Raw genomic sequence first — 23019 nt, 5'->3', positions numbered from 1 at the left:
TCAAAAAATGAGATTTTCTTTCTCTGCTAGTTCCTCTCCTGGGAATTTTAGTCCTTTTCCCTGTGCACATGCTTTGGTTGTTGGTATATTGGTAATGTGGGTCTCTCAGAGCATCTGTCCCTGGAGCCTGTTCTGAAGCGCTGCAATGCCAGTGAACATGGGAAATCATTCCCACTAGTACCAATGTGCTGTTTGTTGATATAATATCACATATGAGACCAAAACCAGATCAGGATAGCCTGATTTACCCCATGATTCTCGTGACAGGTGATTCAAAAGTAAGGTTTACAAAGGTATTTCCCAGCTACCTGCACTTCCTCTTCTAATAGTGGTAATCCATTGGCAACTCTCAGTTTTATAGATTGCCTGCTACCTCCTGTGGATGATAAAGTCCAGTCATGAATGCAGGCACTCTGGACTTGCAGTCCTGTCCGTGTTAGGGATGGCCTTGCCTTCAGTTTATAGCACAGACATTGCCATCTAAAATCATCCATATCATATGGATCTAATGCAAGATCTTTGCATGGTCTTTAAATCTGAGAAGTTCCAATTATCGTTCTTCCATCATCAATTCTTCTATCATCAGTTCTATCATTCTTCATGAATTATGCATTTTTCTTTTTTCTGGAAAAAGCTTTGCATTATTAGGAGTTCAAGGTTTTGCTACAGCAACATGCAGATCTTGGAACTTGAGAATAAACCCTTAGCACCATGTGCACTTTTCTGTTGCCCCTAATGGTAATGAGAAGCATTTTCTGGGCTACAAAATACCTTCATCAGTTCATGACAGAGTGATTCTAGGCCTGTATGCCGTTGTTTGATTAAATGCTAATCAAGAGTGTCCTTTGATAGAGTCAAAAAATAATTATCCTTTGATATTTTAGTCAATTGTAATACTACTGAGAAGCACTCTTTTCCTGCCTATAGAAATAAAGAACCCATTTAACCTTGGAAAAACATGATTCATGGTATTTTCTTCGCAGCAGGAAAAGGAGTGGGCTATTTTGGGGTACAAACCTCTTCAGTGAGAGATATCTTAGTGTCCTGGGGTGATTTTATGATGCTTGTATCCCCATTTGTCAGTTTAGCCTAGAAATAATCCTTGCACCTTTAGGACTGGTTCCAAGACTGAAGGGGGGGTGAGAAGAAGTGTGGAGTTTGTTATCAGAAGCTGCACTTGTTCCCCTGCATCCTTCTCCTGCCCTGTGTTGTCTGTGGCAAGGACAGATAGCAAGATAGAGCTCTCCTTTGATTTTTAGTTAGTTTTTAGCTGGCTGAGGCAGAGAACTTCTCTGGACTGTGCTTTTTCTTTTTTTGTGGAACTGTTTAAACCTGCTCTGGACTGAAAACCCAGAAGAGCACCAGCAGCTCACATCTGTGGCCCACTGGACTGGGCCAGGGCTGCAGCATTTCCAGTACGGGAGGGAATGATAAGAGAATGAGTTAGCAGAGCTACAGCCCACTGTCTGAGTGTGTCATCTCTTCTAAGCGGCAAGAGGTTTTATTGTTCGATATTGTTAATGTTTTTTTGTGCTGGTGAATATTTTGCCTGTTAAATAAGGGGGTTTTTTCCACTTTCCTCCCAAGAAATCTTTTCCCAAACCAGTCAAAGGAAGGGTTGCTTAAATCTGCTTTATAGAGAAACCCCTTTGGAGGTTTACTCCCAAATTTGCCCTAATCCAAGACACTTAGTCAACAGGGGTCAGCTCTGGCACTGAGAGAAGACAAAATAGTTTGAGACAATATGTGAAAAAAACCCAGATGGCTTTAACTAAATTAATAGAAAACATATTTTATCTTTTATCCAGCTATCACGTGATAATCCTGACATCACAAACTGTTGTCACAGTCATACACTCTCATTGTCTTAGTCTTCCACTTTGCTTTGTCATTTACAGTATTCATGTGCTTGACTGCAAGCAACATGATGCTGTTCACAAGTTACTTGGTTTGATATTAAAATATTATTAAAATTGAAAAAACATTTAGAAAGTTGGAGGACTGTGACCCAGTAAAAATTCTCAGAGTGCAGTGAAAGATGTAAAGTGACTGAATGCTTGGATTTACTTTGAAGAGGTCCTATCCCCCTGTGTCTCTCCTTGCCCACCACCAGGTGCAGCCACCCTTGTTGATGCTGTGTCCTCTGCACCTTTCTTATGGAGGCTCCTTTTTTTTTAAACATGATTTATTGAGATGTCTTCATCCTCATCCCTCTCTAGTCCTCCTTCAGAAACAGTTGGAGACCCAGCAATTAGCTGTGCCTCCTTGCTCTATCACCAGCTCAAAGCCTTTAGATTATTGACGGTAACAGCTGACCCCCATCCTTTAATCCCATAGTTTTCTCTGTAAAGCCTCTTGTCCCAACGCTCCTTTCTCCTTGAACCACTGTGGTTCTTCAAAATTAGAGGAGCAACAGTGAACAGATGACAGCTGTGAGGACACACAGCTCTCAGCCAGCAGCATCCTGACCTACAGCAGTCCCCGAGTTCAGTAACCACTGAAAGTGAAGTTATGCCTAAAGGGTGGCAACTACAGGTCCATCCCTGTATTTGCAGCATTCACCATTGATGGTCCTGTGGGCTATCAAGGAGACTTTGTATCAGGATATGTATCAGAAAAGCAGCTTTTCTCAGAATAGGAATTAAGATCGGGAGGCAGAAACCCTCACTGCCTAAATAGGGCTTAAATCTGAACAAGTGTGGGCTAATCTATCTGCCAGTCCTCTCCTGCTAGAACTGTGCTGCTTGAACAAGGAATACTCTGGTTTTGTTATTCATGTTTTCTTATATTGCCCCATGCCCACGTGCCCCATATGCTATGTAGGCACAAAGGAACAGGTCATCCTTGTGCAGAACATCCGCAGTGCTAAATCATGAGCCTCGTGTCCTGCTTTCCCAGCCTTCAACCAGAGGTTATTTTTTGCCACCAACCTAAAAGGGCTCAGAAGAAAGCTCTCTTTGGTTTAAATAATTAACTACTTTGGCCTGGATATTCTGAGAGGCCCCACTAATCTCAGCCTTCACAGCAGTTTCTAAAATAAAGTAAAAGCAGTAGAATAAGATGAAATAATATAACAATAAATGAAATAAAATAAATTAGTCTAAGTCACCATTAGTTTTATGACCGAGCTCTCCTGCCATTCACAGCTCCCACTTGGGATCAGACCTGTGCTTCTCCATGCTGTTTGGCTTGTGTCCAAGGCAATGGCAAGATAGCAGTTTATTTCAGCTGAGAATTTGATGCCAGGCTATTCTGGGACTGAGTGAAACTTGTCCACCATAATTACTTTACAATCAGTGAAGAGCTCTTTCTAAGAGCAGCCTGATGTGATACAAAGCACACACACTTTAAATATTCTGGGCTTGTACTGTGTAACAGCAAGAAAGTACGATGGCCTGGACAGTGCAGGGTGTTCACTTGAGAGGCCACAAAAGTGCTATGGCTATGGCAGAACGGGCAGAAATAGAACATTTAACCAGTCCTGAGGCTGCTAAGAGAGGACCAAAGAAATTCATGGGAGAGCTGGAAAGTTTATGATGTGTAATAACACATGACTCTCTAGTGCTATGTGGAATTTTATTCCAAAAATATATGTACTTTAATAAATGAAATATCAGCCTGTGATTTTATTTCTCTGTTGTGGAAAGAAGGCTAATACATCATTTATTGGGATCCTCTGGGGGTGCAGGCCCTGCCCGCAGGGTGTTTCACCCCGCCTCGGCAGGAGCCAAAGCGGGCAGGCCCAGGCAGTGAGGGCACTGTGAGGGGACAGCGGCCACCCCCGCGCTGTCCCCTGACACTGAGTACGTGTCCCTTGGTGTCCCCTGGCACCGAGCACGTGTCCCAGCACCTCCCTCAGCCACAGGTTACACAAACACCTGCTGTCCGCCTAGCGCTGGGTGTGAGATGATTGCACAGACCTTGAGGCAGGAAAGGGACAGTGGGGTGACACAGCTGATGTCCCAACATCTGCCTGCAGCTGGGCAAGAGGTGTCGGAGGACAAAGGGTCTTTGCTTACCTGCCCCAGGCACGGCAGCACCAGTCCCTGCAGGAGGAGTCCGGGCTCCTGTGTGACATGCACGCTCACAAGTCAGCAGGGGCGCGTTCCTGGCGTGCCGGCGCCCAGACTCCGTCTGCTCAGAGGCAGTGGCTGGTGATCCTTGGGATGTGTCCCACATCCCTGCACGCAGCAGGACACCAGGACCAGCTCTTGGCACTCTCTGCCAAGGCTGAGGTCTGCAAGTGACAAGTTCCACCCCAGCCCTGACCTTGTCTGGACTGTGAGGACACTGGGCAGCACCACCAGCCAGACCCCAGGGTTTTAATGGCACTCAGCAAATCTCACTTGCATCTTGGTTCTGGCCAAGACCAATCTTCAGTGCTTGAGAAGATGGGAAAGAAAAACAACATCCACAAGTTAGATGATCTACCAAAAGGATTTTTTTTCTTACCCCCACAGATAACCCTAGGAATCTAGCAGGGGAAAAACAAAAAATGCTTTCTGTTCCCAGCAGTTCACCAAATCCCTCAGGACTCACAGCAAAAAGCCATTTTCTCCCTTCTGAAATTTCTACTTAGTTGTGCAATCCTTCCACAAGCTTCTCAAACTATCTCTGCAATCACAAGGTGCTCCAGAATTTTTATCCTCCCATTACTATTAACTGTATTCTAATTTCCAGCCTGCATTAACTCAAGACTAATTGGTTCCTGTTAAAAGGGAGGAGTTAACTTTTAGCTGATGTAGTTCTTCCAGCCTGATACCGATCCCTAAGGGTATTTATCAATAGCTGTCTTTTGCTGTGCTTTGTTTGCTGGGGCTGAAAAAGAGAAACTGATGTTTATGAAATCCTTCGTTAACAGGAATGAGTATGTCCCTTCACCTGGGAGCCCAGAATGGGTCTGCAGTTTGCTAAAACAGTATTCTCAGCTGCATGTAAAAGTTGCTTATTTTTGGCTTGCAGTGAAGGTGATCAGGTACCAGGGCAGGAGTCCTGGTCGGTGAATTCACAATGCCCCACGCTGGCTGGGGACTCAGCTGTGCCAGCATCCCTCCGCAGCAAAGAGTCACTGTCGCCTCCCTCTGCAGACCTGTCTCTGTCACTTTCCTACAGTATTACTGTTTTTTAAAAAAAGTTTATCCTGGCAGATTTTGACTAGCAAACAGCAGAGCCTTTGGGAGCACTTCCTTCAGTTCTGGTTAAACTCTCTGTGGTGGTTGCTGGGTTGCTCTGTCCCTACCCTGCACTCCATGCCCTGCTGCCTTCTTCACACCCTGCTCTGTTTGTTGTCTCTAGCCCCTGCTGTCTCTCGTGGAGGTATTACAGCGAGTCCCTGCAAGTTCTGAGCTCTGCTGGGCAGGACACAGCCCTACCCCACCCCTCCCTCTGCCCCATCCCAAATCTCACTCACCTCCTGTACCGGGACAATGCCAGCAGTGAACCCGCGGCATCTGGAGGGGCATGAACTCCAGCTGCTGCACTCAGCACCATAAAAACCCCCAGGCTGGGGCTGGAGCTAGAGAAGATCATCTCCCACTCATAGATTTGGTATGTTTGGGCCTCCATTGTATTTACTCCCCACAAATATTCTGTCAAAATGAGATTAACAGTAAAAATATTTGCTATGAAAGCAACAAAAGCAATTATTACTGTGTGTTTGCAGAGCAACAAAGAGTTGGAAAGGGGCACATGTCCTCCAGACACTGTGCTGGCCATGGCCAACAGCTCCACATGGAACAAGAGTGCAAATTCCAGCTCCCTTTGTGTTGTCATCTTATTGCAGGGGTTCCATACTGGTGTCTCCTTATCCAAAAGTTTCATACCTTCTTGGTGTTTCTCATGAACAGCTCCTCAAAACACTGACTCTTCCTTCTTCACAAAGCAGCCAACTGACTCAATTCCCTTCTCACCCAGCCACCCCACTCTTTTACATCGCTCTTCTTCTCATTGGTCACAGCTGTAGCCTGTTAAAATCACGCCTGTTCCGAATCTTTGATAACTGGCCCAGCTGCAACTCCTTAGGGGTAAGATTACTTTCTACACTATCTTTATTTTCTTATATTCCATTCCCCCACACCTTTGTACCCTGAGAAGGTCCAATGGCACCTGCATCTCCTCCATCGCTGCTCCCCTTCCTGGGAGGGTGGTGAGGGGCTGGCACTGCCCTCCCAGGGCTGTGTGCCAGAGCAAGCCTGGGAGACACCACAGCAGCACTCAGACAGGCCTAGGAGGAGTTTTAGGGTCCCTGTCTGATTTTACTTAGCGCATGAGCTGAGCAGTGACCAGGACACAAGTGGGGACACCAAATCTCCCAAATCCTTCCCTGACAGAGGCTGACACCGACGCCACCGCTGCTGCCTCACGCAGACAGTGGGGCTCCTGCCCCCGCTCCTGGGCTCACACAGAGCTGCTGCTTAGATCAGGTTTTAACAAAAAATGAGCCTGTGTGTCACTGTGCAGCCGACCTTCCCCTGGCCGGAGGGGACACTGTGCCTGCCAGCTGCAGCTGCTGCCAGCGGGGCTGTCCCTCTCTGTCCTCCCGTGCTGGGGCAGGACTGAGGTGCTCTGCTGAGATCCTCCCCCGGGCATTTTGCCACCATTTTCTTTTTTTACCCAGCAATGCATAAACTCAGAAACTAAACACAGTGACCGGGTTCCAGCCCCGAGCAAAGCAGTGATAAGGAATGCAGCACAGCTGCAACACGCTGGCTCTCAGCCTCATCTTAGCAGCTCAAAAGACATTTTCCACAGACCTTTTCAATGTTGCAAGGAGTTTTCTGGACAATTAAATGATCGGTGAACTTTGCTTGGTATTAAGGTACAAAACGCAGCCAAGGAGCTGAAGCAGAGTCAGACTGGATATTTTGGAGGACAGCAGGAGTCAGGTCTATCTGATCCCACATATTAGAAAAACAAGGCACAGGGAACAGACTGATGCTTTCAGTTGACTTAATTAGTTTATACACTGAAACTATGAATAAAGGGGCTGTGCAGAGCTTTGGCTTCTGTAGTAACCCCGCAACCATGACAACAGTGAAGCATTGCTGATCACCATGACAAAGAGCTGAGGGCTGCTGCCACAGAGAGCCAGCTCCGGCCCATCAGGCATTCGGTGTGAGTGGAAAAACCCACCCTGAAAAACAAGCCCTGAAAAACCCACTCTGCCGCTGCTGTACTCCATGGTCCAGTTCTAGTCCTCTGCAAAAATCAGTGTTTGGGAACAGGTTTGGTCAGCTCGCACATGTCCATGCCATTTCATGAACAGTAACAGCAGTATCTTCTGAAGCCAGGATGTAACACAGAGATTTCTTAAAAAACAGAGATTTGAATAGTTGGAGGCCAGTAACAGAATGCTGAGCCCCTGCCTGCCCCAAGATCCCAGCCTGGCCTGGCACAGGTGAATTCTCCAGGCTCCAGCCCACATCTTGAACATTTTGTCCTAGATCTGATTCAAAAGTACAATTAAAAAATTCCCTGTTTGCTCCCAGCCCTTCCCTCTGGTTCACTCTGTGGTGAGAGACAGGCTGGGCAGTGAGTTGGCAGCTGCAGGGATGACACCGTCACAGGGTGTACAGGCAGGTCCCCTCTCCAGAGCCCAGAGTACCCTTTTCTGCCCTGGTGCCCCCATGGAGCAGCCCCAGCTCCCTGAGACCCTTCCCCCAGGGAGGGCACAGCCCCTTGGGATGCTCCAGCTTTGCAGAACAAGGAGCAGAGGAAAGAAAAAGGGGGAACTTTGCTTTTTCATCTGGAAAACGTCATCTCAGGCTGTCCCCCTGCTGGGGTCCAGCAGGGATCCCCTGGCCCAGCTGAGCCCCCCACCCCCTCGCCCACTGGTGGCCAGCACAGCCCCACCTGCCCTGCACAGGGGCCATCACTCCTGGGGACACTGTGTTTGTCACCAGAGCCTGAGCTGCTGATGCTGAGCACAGCCAAAAGTTTACCCAGAGAGATTAAATAAAGAAAATAAACAGTGCTGTGAGAAAGACATGGAATTGAGGCATTTTCCCAACAGGACCAACTCCACAGGTGTGCGAATGCAGATGAAGCACCCAGGGAAGAGAGGTAACTCAAAGCACCTCAGAGCTGATTCAAAACTGATGGAGAGCCCAGCCCAGCTCTGAGAGGGTCCCACAGCTCTGGGGCAGGGGCACAGCCCCACTCTGGGCACTTCTAATCCAGCTGGAGCTGGACACAGGAAGCCTGCTCTTAGTGTCAGCTCCAGCTGAAGTGGATTTGGGTTTGCTTTACAGCAATTGTGTTTTCCCATGGAGAAACCATCCAGGCAGGTGATTTCCGAACAATTTTCCTTGTCTGCTTTTGTAATCAGAGGTGGTAGAAAACAGTGAAGAATAATCATACAGTCACAGAATGGTTTGGGTTGGAAGTGACCTTAAAGCTCTTCTAATTCCAACCCCCTGACAGAGGCAGGGACACCTTCCAGTAGGTGGAAGGAAATAGAAGGAAAAGGACAAATAAAAGTCTCCAACTGCTGAATTCTACAAATTGCATCTCCCTTTTCTTGTCTTTGCTCATCAGTAAACAGAAATATTCTGCATTGCTAATTGTCAGCTTCTTCATAACATCTCTCACTGTTGAATAAATGTAAAATAAACACAGAAATATGCTCCTAGAATCCTACTGCAACAGCAAATGGGATACTGCCAGTGATTTTCAGGGTGTTCATCACTTCTCATGTGTGAGAGCAACCCACGGGAGGGTGTTGGGAGGAAGGTGTCTTTTCCCAGATGCCTTCTCCCACCCCTGCATCACCAGCCAGCCTTGGGACACAGAAAGTTCATTCTGCCACCAATAGGCAGCACAGCAATGCAGAGCTCCACTGATGCCAGTTTATGGGGTTTTTTAAAAAACAGTGTATGCTCTAAGAAGGATAACAAACAAAAGTTACCTCCCAAAGTGTCCCCAGACAAAAGGTTTAGGGCTGTAAAGCCCTATGGAGTCCCCAAGCCATCCCTCTCCCAAAGCACACACCACTGAGTCCAGCAGCTCACGTGCCATCAGCAAACCTTTGAGAATGATGTTGCTATGTTTGACATTTTTAGCTGGCTCTGTATCTCCATGACTGTGTTACAAGGCCCTGGAATCCCTGTTGGACATGCAGCAGCCTCAAACGTCTCCACATGCCCCCAGGTGTCACACCAGTCTCTCACCAAATGTATTCCTTCTTTTAATTCCAGATATTCTCCTGCTCAGACAACTAAAGCACTGAGAAACTGCACAGAAAAGAAACCATTTAAACATCCTCCAAAGTCTTGCAGAAACTGCAAAAATCCAGAGGGGATTTGAAACATTTCCAGTCTTCCCTGCCCCTCAAAATCAGCTGCCACCCAAACACTTCACTGCTTCAGCAGCCCCTGAAGTTGCAGGGAACTGAGCTGTGCTTTCAACATTTGCAGGAACTTCCTTCCATTGCCATAAACCCCCAGTACTAACATCCCTTCTTCTCCAGCAGGGAGGCTGGGATGAAATATTGGGACCACAGAATCCTGGGATGGGTTGGGTTGAAAGGGAGTTTACAAGCCATCCTCTTACTCCCATGCCATGGGCAGGGACCCCTCCCACTGTCCCAGGCTGCTCCCAGCCCTGTCCAGCCTGGCCTTGGGCACTGCCAGGGATGCAGGGGCAGCCCCAGCTGCTCTGGGCACCCTGTGCCAGGGCCTGCCCACCCTGCCAGGGAACTATTTCTTCTTAGAATCCAACCTAAATTTCTTCTTATTTAGTTTAAACCCATTCCCCCTCACAGAATAATAGGGTGAATTAGAGGATCCCATTCAGTGGTTCATCCCAGAGGAGCTCAGGGACCCTCAGCGGCTCCAAACTATCAAGCAAGCAGCAAACACAGGGGTACCCTCCCAGAGGGAGCAGTCCCTCAGAGGAGAGATTATCCAAAGCCAGGTGGTCTGGGCAGATGTGGGGAGCAGCCACCAGCCAGGGCTTGCCGCAGCTTCCACTCCTGAGCTTTAATCCTGGGGCTAATCCTTATTTTTAATCTGAATATTAATAGAATATTTATAAAATGCTGATCTGGACACAACAGCCCCTTGGTTTCCTGCAACTGTGGAGGAGCTTAAGGGTCTGTAGAAGCAGTGAAAATGTTCAGAACAACTGATGAAGGAAGTTCTGGACCCCAGGAGACCCTGCAATGGATTTCCCCGGAGAAAACCATCTTTTAAACTTGGGAATAAAAATCTGAGACAACGGCACAGTGTTTTGTTTCTATGATCACTGGAGTAGTGACATCCCTGGAGAAGCACCTCAGGGACAGGACACCCCTGTGCCCCCACCCAGCAGGGAATTGCCCTCCCAGCCAGGGAAAAGAGAACAACCAACAGAGAAACAGGAAGGTGCCCCACTCACCTGGGTGTCCCTTCTTCCCCCCATTAGGGAAGGGACAGAGTTGGTACCTCCTGTGAGCAGGGAAGCCCAAGGCCAGCAATGATTTAGCACTTACCAGTCCCTGCTCCTATGCAGGTGATCCATCCCATTTCCTCAGAAAAGGACAGGGCAGGATGCACCCCAGGGAAGCAGGAAATTACCATAAATATGTATATTTTGGCCCTGGGGCTTAAAAAATTCTGAATTAACCAAATGTTTGAATGGTTCTGGAGCTTTACATGTACCTCCACCTGCGCTCTCCTCACCCCTGCTGGTGGATATGAGGGGCCACGGTGGAATGGAAATAGGGAACAGCAGCGTCAAAATAAGATTTATTACTTAGAATCAAGATTTGGAAGAGACAGACATGTCAGGTAACAACAAAAAGAAAGGCTGGCTCCAGCTGCAGGGAGGGTGGCACCAAGAGGCTGATGGGCAGGGGAGGCTCCTGTGGCTCTGGTATCAAAAACAAGAGAAGGGTGAGAGCAGCCTGGGCTGGGAATGCAGGAGGAGCAAGGGAGGCCCATGGGTGCAGAGATTTTGGGGCCCAGATGTAACAGCAGGAGCAGCATTTTCCCACTTCTCAGGACAATGCTAACCCAGCTTTCTGAAAACCAGGTGAGTAGTCCTTAGATAAATGGTTACTCATGAGATTATTGCTGTGAACTACTCTGTCCATCACCTCAGTCCCAGAGACAGCTGAAACCCACCGCCAGGGAACCCAGAGAAAGACACCCCCACTGCATCGGTTTAGATCATTGAAGGCACTTTAGAGTCTTAAAAATGGCTCCAATTACCCATTCATCTTTGGGAGGATTTTAGTCTTACATTTAAAATCAGCAGTGACTTGAGACTGTATTTAAATCTGGCAAGAAAATGTGGTCATTCTATGAGAAAAAGAGAGAGGTAAAAAGGGAAGTGACAAGCAGACTCATTCTCCAGTGCAGGATCCGGAGGTTTTTAACTTGATTTAAAATAGAATCTCACCTTTAAAAAGAACTGTGAGAAATTTAAATGGAACTGGATCTTCTCTTTCTTGTATGCATGCCTAGTTTATCACTTGAAAAATTGCTTAAATGACAATTAACTGTATGAAACAAAAAGCATTTGAAGGAGTGCCTCCTCCTCTTTCTCCTCCTCCCTCTTCTCCATCTGCTGCTCACGGAAACCTGGCTCACAACAGAAGGGAACAATTTGGAACAAAATCCTTTTCCCCCAAAATAATTCTCCTTTATTTTTTATTGCATAACATTTTTGTATTTCCAACTATAAATAAAAAAATGATTAGAAAGAAGTTACAAAATAGTGTTGAATGGACCAGAACAGCACAGAATTCCTCACACACGATAAATCATTTCCCATCTTCCTCTTCCTCCTCCTTGGCTGCGGCGGGGCCTTGCGCTTGGCACCGTAGCTGTGGGGGCCACGTGTCACTCACTGATGGTCTCATTTTCAGAATCTAAAAGAAAAAAATATGTATTTCACATCTAGGAAAACCCAAACCAAACCCAAAAAGGCCATGTGAGCTAGGGCACCTCAAGTGTGTGAGAGGTGCTGCTGCCAGAGCGTACTCCTGGTCCCACTCCCCGGAAACAGGGACAGAGATGGGCACTTGTGCTGAGAGCTCAGGTGTGTAAACCATTTCTTTTGGTGGCAGAACCTCAGCACCTCACAGGCTCCTCAGACCAGAGCTCTCACTCCTGTGGGGGGAGAGCCAGGCTCCCAGGAGGCAGAGATGGAAAGAGGCAGCAGACAGCCAGCGTTTGGCTCAGTTTGTTGGGAGGAGGGGAGATGGATGTGAGGCCGTGTGCGGGTGTCAGGGGAGGATGGGATTGCCCGGGCAGGTCGTGGCACCTGCAGGCTTGGCTCCCTTGTCCCATAGAAACGAGCCAAGCCTTGGATCACAGGATCACAGAATGGTTGGGTTGGAAGAGACCTCCCTGCAGCATCCCTGGGATGCCATGCCCCACGCCGGCAGGGATGGGATCCATCTGCTGCCACAGGAGCAGAGCACTGCTCTGTGGAAGGTGCTTGGACAGACACGAAGGGCACAGCAATGACAGGAGCAGGGTAAGAGGCAAGGGAGGTGCAGCAGCACAGGGTGTCCCCTCGTGTCCCCCAGCCAGCACCAGACGCCCACCACACGCACTGGTCGCGCTGGGGACGTGCTGGGGGACATGCACCCCAGACAGGCTCCACAGACAGACAGACAGACAGACAGACAGACAGACACATGCAGGCTGCTGTGGAGGGGCAGCACAGATGGGTGTGACAAGCAGGCGGCTTCGGGAAGCGCTCAGAGCTCATGCAGGGAGTCCCTGGAGCAGAGGGGGAGGCAGGGGACACTGGGGACAGTGCACGGCACAGACACTGCCAGGATCTGGCACAGCTCCTGCTGGGTCTCTGTGGTCTGGGCTTTGTGTTTGCTAGATGCAATCCCAACTTTCTCCCTCCTGTATTGCCTGCTCTGCCTGTTCATGGCAAGAATTGACTTTTAAGGGAAGGAAGATCATGTCTTCCTCATAATTCTTCCCCGAGCTTCTGATTGTCAGCTCTGAAGATCTGCCTGGATCCACCCCAACATTTGCTCATGGTGGACAACCAGCATTTGGCATGGAGCTTCATCCAGGAAAATAGGACAAAATTAACTATTTCCAGGTAACTGGGAAAAAAGCATCTGGCAGCAGTGGGTCAGCCACAACACCCAGAACAGAGCCAGCTCCCCAGGCACTTTGCTCCTAAAACAAACCCCCACAGGTGCTCAGCCATGGGCAACCACCCCACTTCTTACTCCAGGCTCAGTCAGCCTGAGCTTTGCCAGGCTGGGTGGGCAGCAGTGCTGGAGAGGTCGGGGAGTGCAGTTACCCACGAGTTTCCTTGGTCACAGCAGAACTGTGGGAAAAGGCAGCCATGGCACACCCTGTAGTTGCTGCCTAACTAGGACAAAAATACTAGATTCAGTCTGTCTAGTCTGATAAACAAACTAGAAATGCTGAGGAACTTTTTACTTTATTTGCAAAGTCATTGAAAAAAACCACAAGTGTAAATACTTTTTGGGGCTATTTTATGTCAGACCTGAAGAATCCCCATTTGAAAAGGACTGGCAGCTGGTTATTTCCTTTTTTACAATGTGTCAGGCCCTTAAATGCCTCACAAAAACTGCAACAGGCCCAGAGAAGTCCCCTGAAGGGTGGCTGGAGAGGCTCTCCCCATGCCCAGCTCTTCAAAAATCTGAGTGTCATAGCTGGCACTCAAGTGATGCCTCAGAAATGAAAGGCAAAGTGTAGGGATGTGCTCCTTTCTGAGGGGAAAAAAACAATCCTAACTTTTCCCTCTGCCTTGTGACCACAACAATGTGCTCAATATTCATCATGCACTCATCTTGTTGCATGGAGAAATTAATCCAAGTGCTCCTTGCTCACCAGATCTGGAAAAACCAAGAGCTTCTCACAATAATTTCACTGTTTTAACAGATAGTTTATCAAATCATAGGGCATTGTCTATGAACAGCTTCTCCACAGTAACCACGTGAGCCTTAAAGCTTCCTGAGACTTTGTGTGTCAGACTGAAGGCTCGACCCATGCAGAGCCTAAACTCCGCATGAGAAAATTATTTAAAGGGAAAAGTTTGATAATCAAATATAGATGCAAGCATATGCAGAAACAGCCTTGATAGCACACAACTACCCCTGAGAAGGGAGAAGAGAGGATCACATCATTCCCAACAGCAGCCACCTCCTGGTCCGAGACTGACATCCACCTGGATCAGGTGTAAGTGATTGCTGTGCTCACACAGCCACTGCTCGCACAGTCAGCGGTGCAGCAGATCCAGACCACTCTGAGCAACAAATTCCTTCATAAAGCAGAATTTGTAGCCTGACAGCCCCTCAAATCTGTCTCATTACACTGCACTCCTGGCAGCAGCATGGTTGGGGCTGGAGTATCCCTGTCCTGTTGAATCTACAGGGATCATTCCACAGCCAGAACTGTTGCCCCTGCCAAAAGGTACACACATGAGTCACAGCACAATTCCCACCAGATCAACAAAATGGTTCATTTCTGGGGTATATAGACAGGAAACTGACTGTCAGGGATAAAATAATAGAGGTCAGCACATCAGACAATTCCACTGACCCTGAGTCTGCCCAAGCACCAGCCAGGTGCCCAACACCACGAACCACTGAGGTGCTCCACAAGGACTCAACCCATGATGAATGATCGTAGTCAGAAGTAACACACAATCGTGGTTTTGTTGTTTTATAAATTCAATCCCATATCAGACATTCATCCAGCCACGACAAGAAGAGTGTGAGCTCCCTGTCGAAAGCTCTGTAGAGAGACCAGGCCCACACTGCTCCACACGAATCACCCAAAATCAGGACAGAGGAGGGCAGAGGAAGAATTGGACAAGGCAAGGAAACCTTACTGCACATGACACACCGTCAGAAACTGCTTCATATGTGACTGTCTCTGAGCCAACAATTTCAACAGCATCCATGGAAAACTTGAGGGGAACTAGCTGGCAGCAAGGCAGAAAACAAGGCAAGCTTTTGCCATAATAGCTGCTATCTGATGATTAAACATGGATCTCACTCAAAAAGCCTTGAACCTTTTCCTTCATTGCAGTGGGGGTGGTAGGGGGAGTGGGGATGACAGGGAAAGCAATACTGACATCACATAAATTTTAGGAGGAGACTTCTTGTTACAATTCTCCAAAGCCAACTTCCAAGGCATATGTGAAGACAGATGTTTTTCCTGCTCAAACACACGCAAACCGAACAAAATCAACACAGACCCACAAAACATCCATGGGGCTTCTCTGGAAAAATTCTGTGTGTTCCCAGACTTGACAGTAATGCACTGGGATTATGAAAAAGGCTTGAAGGGAAAGAGCTACCATTGGCAAAGCCAAGTTAAACTAATGATTCAAAGTATTAGTGATTTCCTTCCACAAACACCAAACAGCTTCTTCCCTGGAGGAAGAAGATCATTTCAGGAATCCTGTCTCTTGGCACGCTGTTCCCAACACAAGTAACTCTGCAGGAGCACAGAGAATGCCACAGCTCACCCATTCAATCCCTTGTCTTGCCCTCAGCTAATGTCAAAGATTTCAGAGAAAAGTAGAAGGCACAAACGGAGCAGTGTAAAGATAGATATGGAGTAATGGCTAAATAATCACAGAGTCCCAGAATGGTTTGAGTTGGAAGGGACCTTAAAGTCCATCTCATCCCACTCCTTGCCCTGGGCAGTGACACCTTCCACTATCCCAGGTTGCTACAAGCCCCATCCAACATGGTGTTGGACAGGATCCTTTCCAGGGATCCAGGAGCAGCCACAGCTGCTCTGGACAACATTTCCTCTTTAAATGAACTTCTCAAAGAATTTTTTTTGGTTTTTTAAAGGAATTTTAAAAAGATTCCCTCTTTAAAGTTGTGAACAGGAGACCAGAGTTAAACAGGCAAACAATCTGCAAGGGCCAGTGCTGCATCATTCTTTTGAGTGAAATCTGTTCCAGGGAGGTTGGATCCAGATTTGCAAAAGAGCCTCAAACCACTGCAGTGTTTCTCCCTGCCATCTGCAGTGCCCAGCCTTGCATCCCAGATGGCAGATGAGCATTGCCAATGGCAGCAGCTCCTCTCCATGTCCAGTCTTACTCCAAGCAAGTTGGGAATGCAGTGGGAAAGCAGGATGTGGTCATGCATTAAGATACTCCATCACCACATAAGGCAATCAGAAGGCCAAATGAAAGGTGCACAGGCAAACTTCAACTATTTTCCTAACTTCCCAAACTGAAAACTGCAAAACTTTCCCACTGCTGGGTGGGTGACTATGGGGGTTAAACATTTTTTCAAGATTTGTATTAAATTTCTATAACTGAAAGACTGAAAATCAGAGGATCTGTGAGCTCCCTCATTGAAACCTGGTATCTGAAGCTGAGCCTCTGTGCTGACTTCCCACACGTTCCTGCAGCACAGTGCTGGCTGGGAATGTTGGGTGATGGCAGAGCTACAGGACATGCAGGACTGGAACCAGCAAGGCCAGGAATTCTACCAGCAGGTTTGACCCATTTGCTGCATGTTGAAGCAATACTCAGTCAGGAATAAAACAAGTTCAGTTCTGGGATCTGTAGGGGATCTTTTTAGGTGCAGTATGGACCCCTCAGCTCTGTCTTACTCTTGGCTCACCTTTTGCTCAAGAAGTCACTCCATTTATTTAATCTCATGTCATTTGCTTAATTGCCACCTAAGTCAAAGCACCCTGTGACACAATCCTCACAGCCAAGGGCAAAAAAACCATGGCTTGAAGTGAACAGCCAGAAGAGCTGCAGCCAAGAGGGCCATCAGGAAATTAAAAACCACGAGTACAACAATGCCAGCAACACATTCTGAGCTCCTGCTTGGCCCCAGTGCAACAGGCAGGTGCACACCCCCCAAGGCCCTGGAAGGTGCATCCATGCCCTGCTCCCCAGCCGCCCCGCCTCTCCCGGGAGCACAGCCATGCAACGCAGCCACCGTGGGGCAGACGGGCGCCAGCGTGGACCAGAGACTTCCCAACCAACAGCACAGACAGCAAAGCCACACGGAGACAGAAGCTGGAGTGCCACACCTGCATGCCCTTCTCTCATTTCTCCTGCAGCCTCACCCAACGATGGTGACTGCCAAGAGGGTGCTGGCAACAGGACTGAGTTCCTCACACTGAAATGATGACAGGATCCTTCAGAAGGGCTTCCCTAGTGTTTGCAGCTCAGGAGAGAGTTCATGGGTCTCTTTCCCACCTACCAAGCTGAGCATCCTCATGAGCAGCACCAGCAGCCCCGAGGGAGCCATGTGCTCAAAGGAAGCAGCTGAGGCTGCAGCCCCTCTGCTCTGCAGAGCCCAGCCCCAGGATGGGCTCAGGGCTCAGTGCCCCAAGGTGCCAGCACACACCCCGGGCACTGCTGTGGGGAGCACCCAACAACTGCTGGAGGCACCACATCTGCTCCTGCTACACAGTCCAGGGACAAGAATGAGTCTGGAAAACAAACACAGAATTACCTGGAACAGCTGGAAATTGACACTGCTCTATGTTTTAGGAAAACACGGGGTTTTTCACACCATTTTCAAGCACAAAATGTTTATTTTTCTTTTTAATCTATACAATTTCTTGGGGCTTTTAGTGCCACTGACTTTGTCAGTATACAAGGGATGGACTATACAGGCAATAGCAACATGAACTGTAGGATTCAGTGTGAGCTGAAGGGAACCCGGTGTGAGAACATATTTTCCATGTTTGCTCATGAAGCATACCGACATTAATCTAAAAAACCCAAACAAATAAAAGATACGTGGTACAGAGAACAGAAATCTCTTACTGCAGTAAGTATTTTGCCCAGGCAGAAGACTCTGCATAATTGTCTATAAAATTCAATTCTAACTGAATTGATGGAATAATATATTCAAAGGGTACAAACAAAGTAATTTAGACAGGTATAATGCTTGAAGTACAATAGAACTATACAATTCACAGCTTGGCAGCACAGGACATCTCTGCCCCTCAGCAGAGGGCTACAAAATGTCGTTGTGGGGTCTTTGGGTGCGGCCACACCTGGGTCCTGTGCCTGTAATGCTGCCCGTAGTGCTCAGGGAAGGAAGGAGACTTACCATGGCAAACCAGCTCTAGTGGTTACCTTGTGCCTTTACACTAAGTGCAGGTGGAGGCTCTATGCACAGTAAAATAGGAAAAAAGCAACTTTCGAACAGAAGAGAGGTGTCCGTGCCACCTGGAGCGCAAACTTGGGTAAAAACAAAGATAAATATATAAATAAATAAAAAAAAAATCCAAACAGAAGGCAGTGAGACACCAAATTTGAAGTGTCAGATATGAAAAAGAACAGCTTCACATTTTTATTCTGTTTTAGCATGAACACAGCTGGCACACCAAGGAGCAGACATCGCCCTCAAGCACAGTGGCCGTGCTCCGCTCCCACGGGGCTCACAGCCACCTGCAGATACGGTCTGCTAGAATCAACAGCTCCATTAGTTGTCCTCACTTATGGAACATGCATGAGCTTGTGATTTAACTAAATTATAAAAGCACAACATAGGGAAAGAAAATGAAATCCAGTGTGCTGCTGATCCAGAGGAAAACAGCATTTGCTGCCCATTACAGAATTAAGTCGTCATCTACAATGACTTTACCACAGGCTGGGGAGGAGAACGGAGAGCGCTGCCTGAAGCTGCTTCCCTGTCCTTGTATACACCTTCCCCTTAGATCACTCTGTAAATGCTCCTACATTACAATATACACTTCACTACCCCTTGTACAAACACCAACAATTTTACGATCAGTGCATCAAACAAGCATGTCAAACAAACGTCACCTCACAATTCTTATTTCTAAAAGCTTCAGAAGTGAAAATTCAACCCGTGAATAAAAACAAAGCATTTACAGCAGAATGAAATTGATGAGGAACATCAACTGTAAACCTGCAATATCTTCGCAAATAAAAAGACCTCCAACTCACAAGCAGATTGTAAATAAAATACACCTTTCAAATAATTGTACATCTCTTTCCAGCTGGGACTGGAAAGCTGAGATTCAAGGCACTGAACTCCTCCAGGGTTAGTACAATTTGCTAATTATCAATTCAAGTACAATGATGTTAAGGATCACAAGTGTGAAACGGAACACAAGGAATAAAGTGTCTTCAGCAATGGGACAGAAGCAGGTATTGCCGTGACAACAAATGATCTGTGGTGACGCCGCCTCACAGTGATTGCTGATGCAGTGTATGGCTGTGCCCCGGGCCCCACCTCATCCCACACAGACCACAGCATGTACAGAGCAAACACTCCAACGTGACGGCATCAAAACCATCGGGACCCAGGGCAGGGTCACCCACAGCAAGGCCACCCACTGACAGGGTCGCCCGTGTCAAGGTCCCCATGGCACAGTCTCAGTGGGAGGGTCACTGTGGCAGGGTCCCCGTGGCAGAGTCCCCATGGCAGGGTCCCCGTGGCAGGGTCCCCCAGGCAGGGTCCCCGTGGCAGGGTCCCCGTGGCAGAGTCCCCTGGCAGGGTCCCCTGGCAGGGTCCCACGCTAGGTCATGCGCAGCCGCGGGCTGGCAGGCCGGGCCGGGCGCTGCAGCGGCACCGGGTACATGCGCAGGCAGGTCCGGCCCAGCGGCGAGAAGCGCACGACGCCGGGCCTTTGGACCAGCCCTGGCTGCGCCACCGGGCCCGGCCACGGCACTCCGTACACGGGCGAGGGGAACACGGCTCCATACTGACAGAGAGGCATCACGTACGGCGGCACCGCGCCGGCCAGGGTGGGCCCTGGCACGGGCACTGGCAGGGACGGCGCAGCTCCAGGAGCTAATCCTGTGGGCATGGGGCAAGCCACTGGAACGGGGCACTTGCTCCCCAGTCCTGTCCTTACCGAACTTACCTACAAAAAGAGAAACACAAGAAGTGTTGCTACAGGGCACTGCTCTCTCCATGCCAGCAGCGTCCCAGCCAAACGCCGGGCCCTGGGCAGCTGCGGGCACAGGCTCAGGGGTGCCACGGTGTCCTTGGGGCTTTCTTTTGGGCTCATTTCTTTTTTCCTTTTATACTTTTGTTGGGGGATTGGGGTTTTTTTGTTTGTTTTTTAAAGACAGAATATTTGGAATTTAATAGAAAAGGCTGATATGAGGCAGAGGGGAAAGTTACCTCAATATAACCTCATTGTTTAAAAAGACAGGAAGCATCATTAAACAAGTGAAAATTAACACCCCTCGCATGTCCAAAGGAACTCAATGTTAACTTGTGCATGAAAGTAAATAAACTTCACTAAATGCAGAATTAACCCAAATCCCATGCTCTACCAGCCAGCCTCAAAAGAACTTTAAAAATTCCAGCCCTTATTTCTGTACAAAATTGTTTCACCCAGCCACAGGGAGCTGAGGGTGGCGCGGGTGGCAAGAGACCTCTCACGGAGGCTCGCTGCCTGGCGCTGCTGCTGGTCATGCCAGGTGAGGCAAAGCCAGTGAGGACACAGCAGGGCTGCTCTGCCTCATGGGCTGCCAGGACCAATTCCAGACGATTGTCTAAAATTCTATTAACATACACTTCAATTATTCAGCTTTGGCATGTGAGGCGCAGAGAAAGAGCTCTCCTCCCTCAATATGGGATGGTAGATCTTCCCAAATTACACACTCCATCCTGCATGACACCATGGGAACTGCTGCTACCCCAAATGACTGCAGCATTTCATTACATTTTTCATGTCACAGAATTTACAGGTCCCTGCCAGGGCTCCCACCAGGCCATCTATTTATGGCATAAGGAAAAAAGGGTGTTATTTAATTCTTGGAGTCTCCCATCAATGTGATATTTCACATTCAATTGATAAAACTGGTGTGAAGGTGAAATTTCAGCAGAAAAAATGAATATATGTTTAAGGTTGTGTGGGATGCTTACTCCATGCTTGTGATTTTAATTTCTCTTCTCAATTAACAATAAAAATTGCAATGTCCACCAGGATGTCCTACTTTGGGGCATTAACCTCTGTTCTAAGGGCAATTTTAGAAAAATACAGAACTACTTGATGCTCTCCTTCACTTCCCTGTCTCTCATTCTCACCTGAAACCTGAATCTGATAGTGAATGTTAAACTGAAGGAGATGCTTCAGGATCATGAATTTAACACCAATAATTTTAAAAACCTCACCAAAATTAACAGAAATCAAAGAACAAGAAACAGAGTGTTGAAGATAGCATGCAAGATGTTTTCCATTACCATCTATACACATTACCTTGTCAAGTGAGCAGTTTGCCTTACCTCTCTCTTTGAATGACCACATTCACACCTTCCTCGGGAGGGGACCTCTGCTGATAACAGGCTATTGAATATCACTGCATGACTGATAAGAACTATAACATCCCATTGTGAGATGCTCCGCCCAGAGGGAGGAGCCAAGCATTGCCACCCCGATACACTCTGAGATTCTGGAACACCAGCACGGTTTTTCTCCACGAGATTCCCCAGAGGAACAGCAGCTGCCTCTTCCTCCACTGGATCTCCAGAGGAAAGAATACATCCTTCTCTACAGATTCCCCTTGCTCCAACAGAACCACACCTGATACTTCAGAGGACTGCAGCCACATTTTCAATCGGACTGCCACCAACACCCTGACCAACAGGGTGTCAGGTTGGGTTCTGACTCTGTCAGTGTTGTTCCAGTGGACTGCATTGTTTATTTTATTCTTTTTATTTCTTCCCTATTAAAGAACTGTTATTTCCTGCTCCCATATTTTTGCCTGAGAGCCCCTTAATTTAAAATTACAGCAATTCAGAGGGGTGGGGAGGGTTTACATTCTCCATTTCAGGGGAGGCTCCTGCCTTCCTTAGCAGACTCCTGTCTTTCCAAACCAAAACACAGAGGAATTTTAAGACCTGCAGACTTCCGTATGCTGTTATTAGATTATTGTTTTAGCATCCTCAAAATGGTGGTTTCCACTGAACTAAGCACCTGTGAGGAATGCCAACAGATGTTTGTGAAAATGCTGCATTTTGGACAATGCTCTCAGGCATGTGTGGGGCTGTTGGGGTGCCCTGTGCAGGGCCAGGAGTTGGACTGTACTAGCAAGAGATTACTCAGTGGCACTAAAAATGTGAGGTTACATTTTTGCCCTTTGTAAAATTAATTTGAAAAACCTTATTTTCAGCTCTTTTAAAGTCCTGAGAAATCTGACTCATTCCAGTTCTGAACTTTTTCCTTCTCAGCTGAATTCCTCAGTAAAGCAGTGGCTGCATTTAATGCTACAGATGTGTGACCAGAAAAAAATTGTCATGCCCCAAACCCAACATTACACATACACATTAAACCTGACAATGTCATGACAAACACATGTTAATGGTTTAACTTTGCTTCCTCTACCTTCCTCCTATGCTTCAAGTGAGCTAAATACACACTTTAAGAGCCATGGCACCTGGTTCTTGCATCTTTCCCTCGGTAGAAGCCTCTTGGGTATGGCCTTTTTTAACCATCACCTTTTTAACCAATTCTGATGACTCAACACTGATGGAGGCCCACACATCCCATCAATTCCTGCATGGAGGTGCTGACTGAAACATCAGAATTAACATATGCCAGAAAAGCAGCCCCAAAGCTGTGGATTTCCTAGCTCCAGGAAAGCCATAAGACTGCAAGTCCCTTTGCTGGTCCCGTTCAAAGGGCAGCAGATGGACATTCAGGCAGTGATGAAAGAGTTTGTGCATCGCTCTGCTGGGATCACAGCACAGTCCTGAACAGCACTGGCTCAGCATCTCAAACCAGCCAGGCTGATGTGGGATGACAGCCAGGGATGCCCCTGTGCTGCACAGTGCTGTGTCCATGGTCAGGGGTTCACCTGAGGGGGAGCCCGAGCTGCCGGGGGTGACGGTCCCCAGCACAGCTGAGAGCCCCCCTGGGCTCCTGTCACACCTGCCTGGGCAGCTCCAGCCCTCACAGCATCCCCAGGGCCTCCCTGTGCTCAGGGCCCCAGACCCACAGGCAGTCCTGAGGGTGGGGTCTCAGGAGAGCAGGGTGCCATGTGTCATATGTGTAGGAAGGGAAGCTCTTCCCCTCTACATCTCCACTAGGCTCCTCTGCTGAAGCCATGAACTCA

General features: G+C 48.0%; 1 protein-coding gene across 13 annotated transcripts in view; it reads right to left on the bottom strand.

Moving 5' to 3' along the window:
- The window catches only part of WNK2 (WNK lysine deficient protein kinase 2), a 113969-nt gene that overhangs the window by 5858 nt on the left and 85092 nt on the right, over positions 1-23019 (bottom strand). For 5 of the 13 annotated variants that reach the window (XM_030956409.1, XM_030956405.1, XM_030956406.1 and 2 more), the window contains one exon: positions 16623-19817. In XM_030956409.1, coding sequence (XP_030812269.1) covers positions 19470-19817 — 348 coding nt within the window. In that variant the 3' untranslated portion in view covers positions 16623-19469. Of the gene's footprint in view, positions 1-10806; positions 11852-16621; positions 19818-23019 lie in introns of those variants that run through there. The other 8 variants (XM_030956403.1, XM_030956407.1, XM_030956404.1 and 5 more) reach the window with 5 other exon arrangements.

This window comes from Camarhynchus parvulus, chromosome 12 (assembly GCF_901933205.1).
Source record: "Camarhynchus parvulus chromosome 12, STF_HiC, whole genome shotgun sequence".
Classification (NCBI taxonomy): domain Eukaryota; kingdom Metazoa; phylum Chordata; class Aves; order Passeriformes; family Thraupidae; genus Camarhynchus; species Camarhynchus parvulus.
The sequence above is the reverse complement of the archived record's forward strand: the minus strand, read 5'-3'. Positions and strand labels throughout refer to the sequence as shown.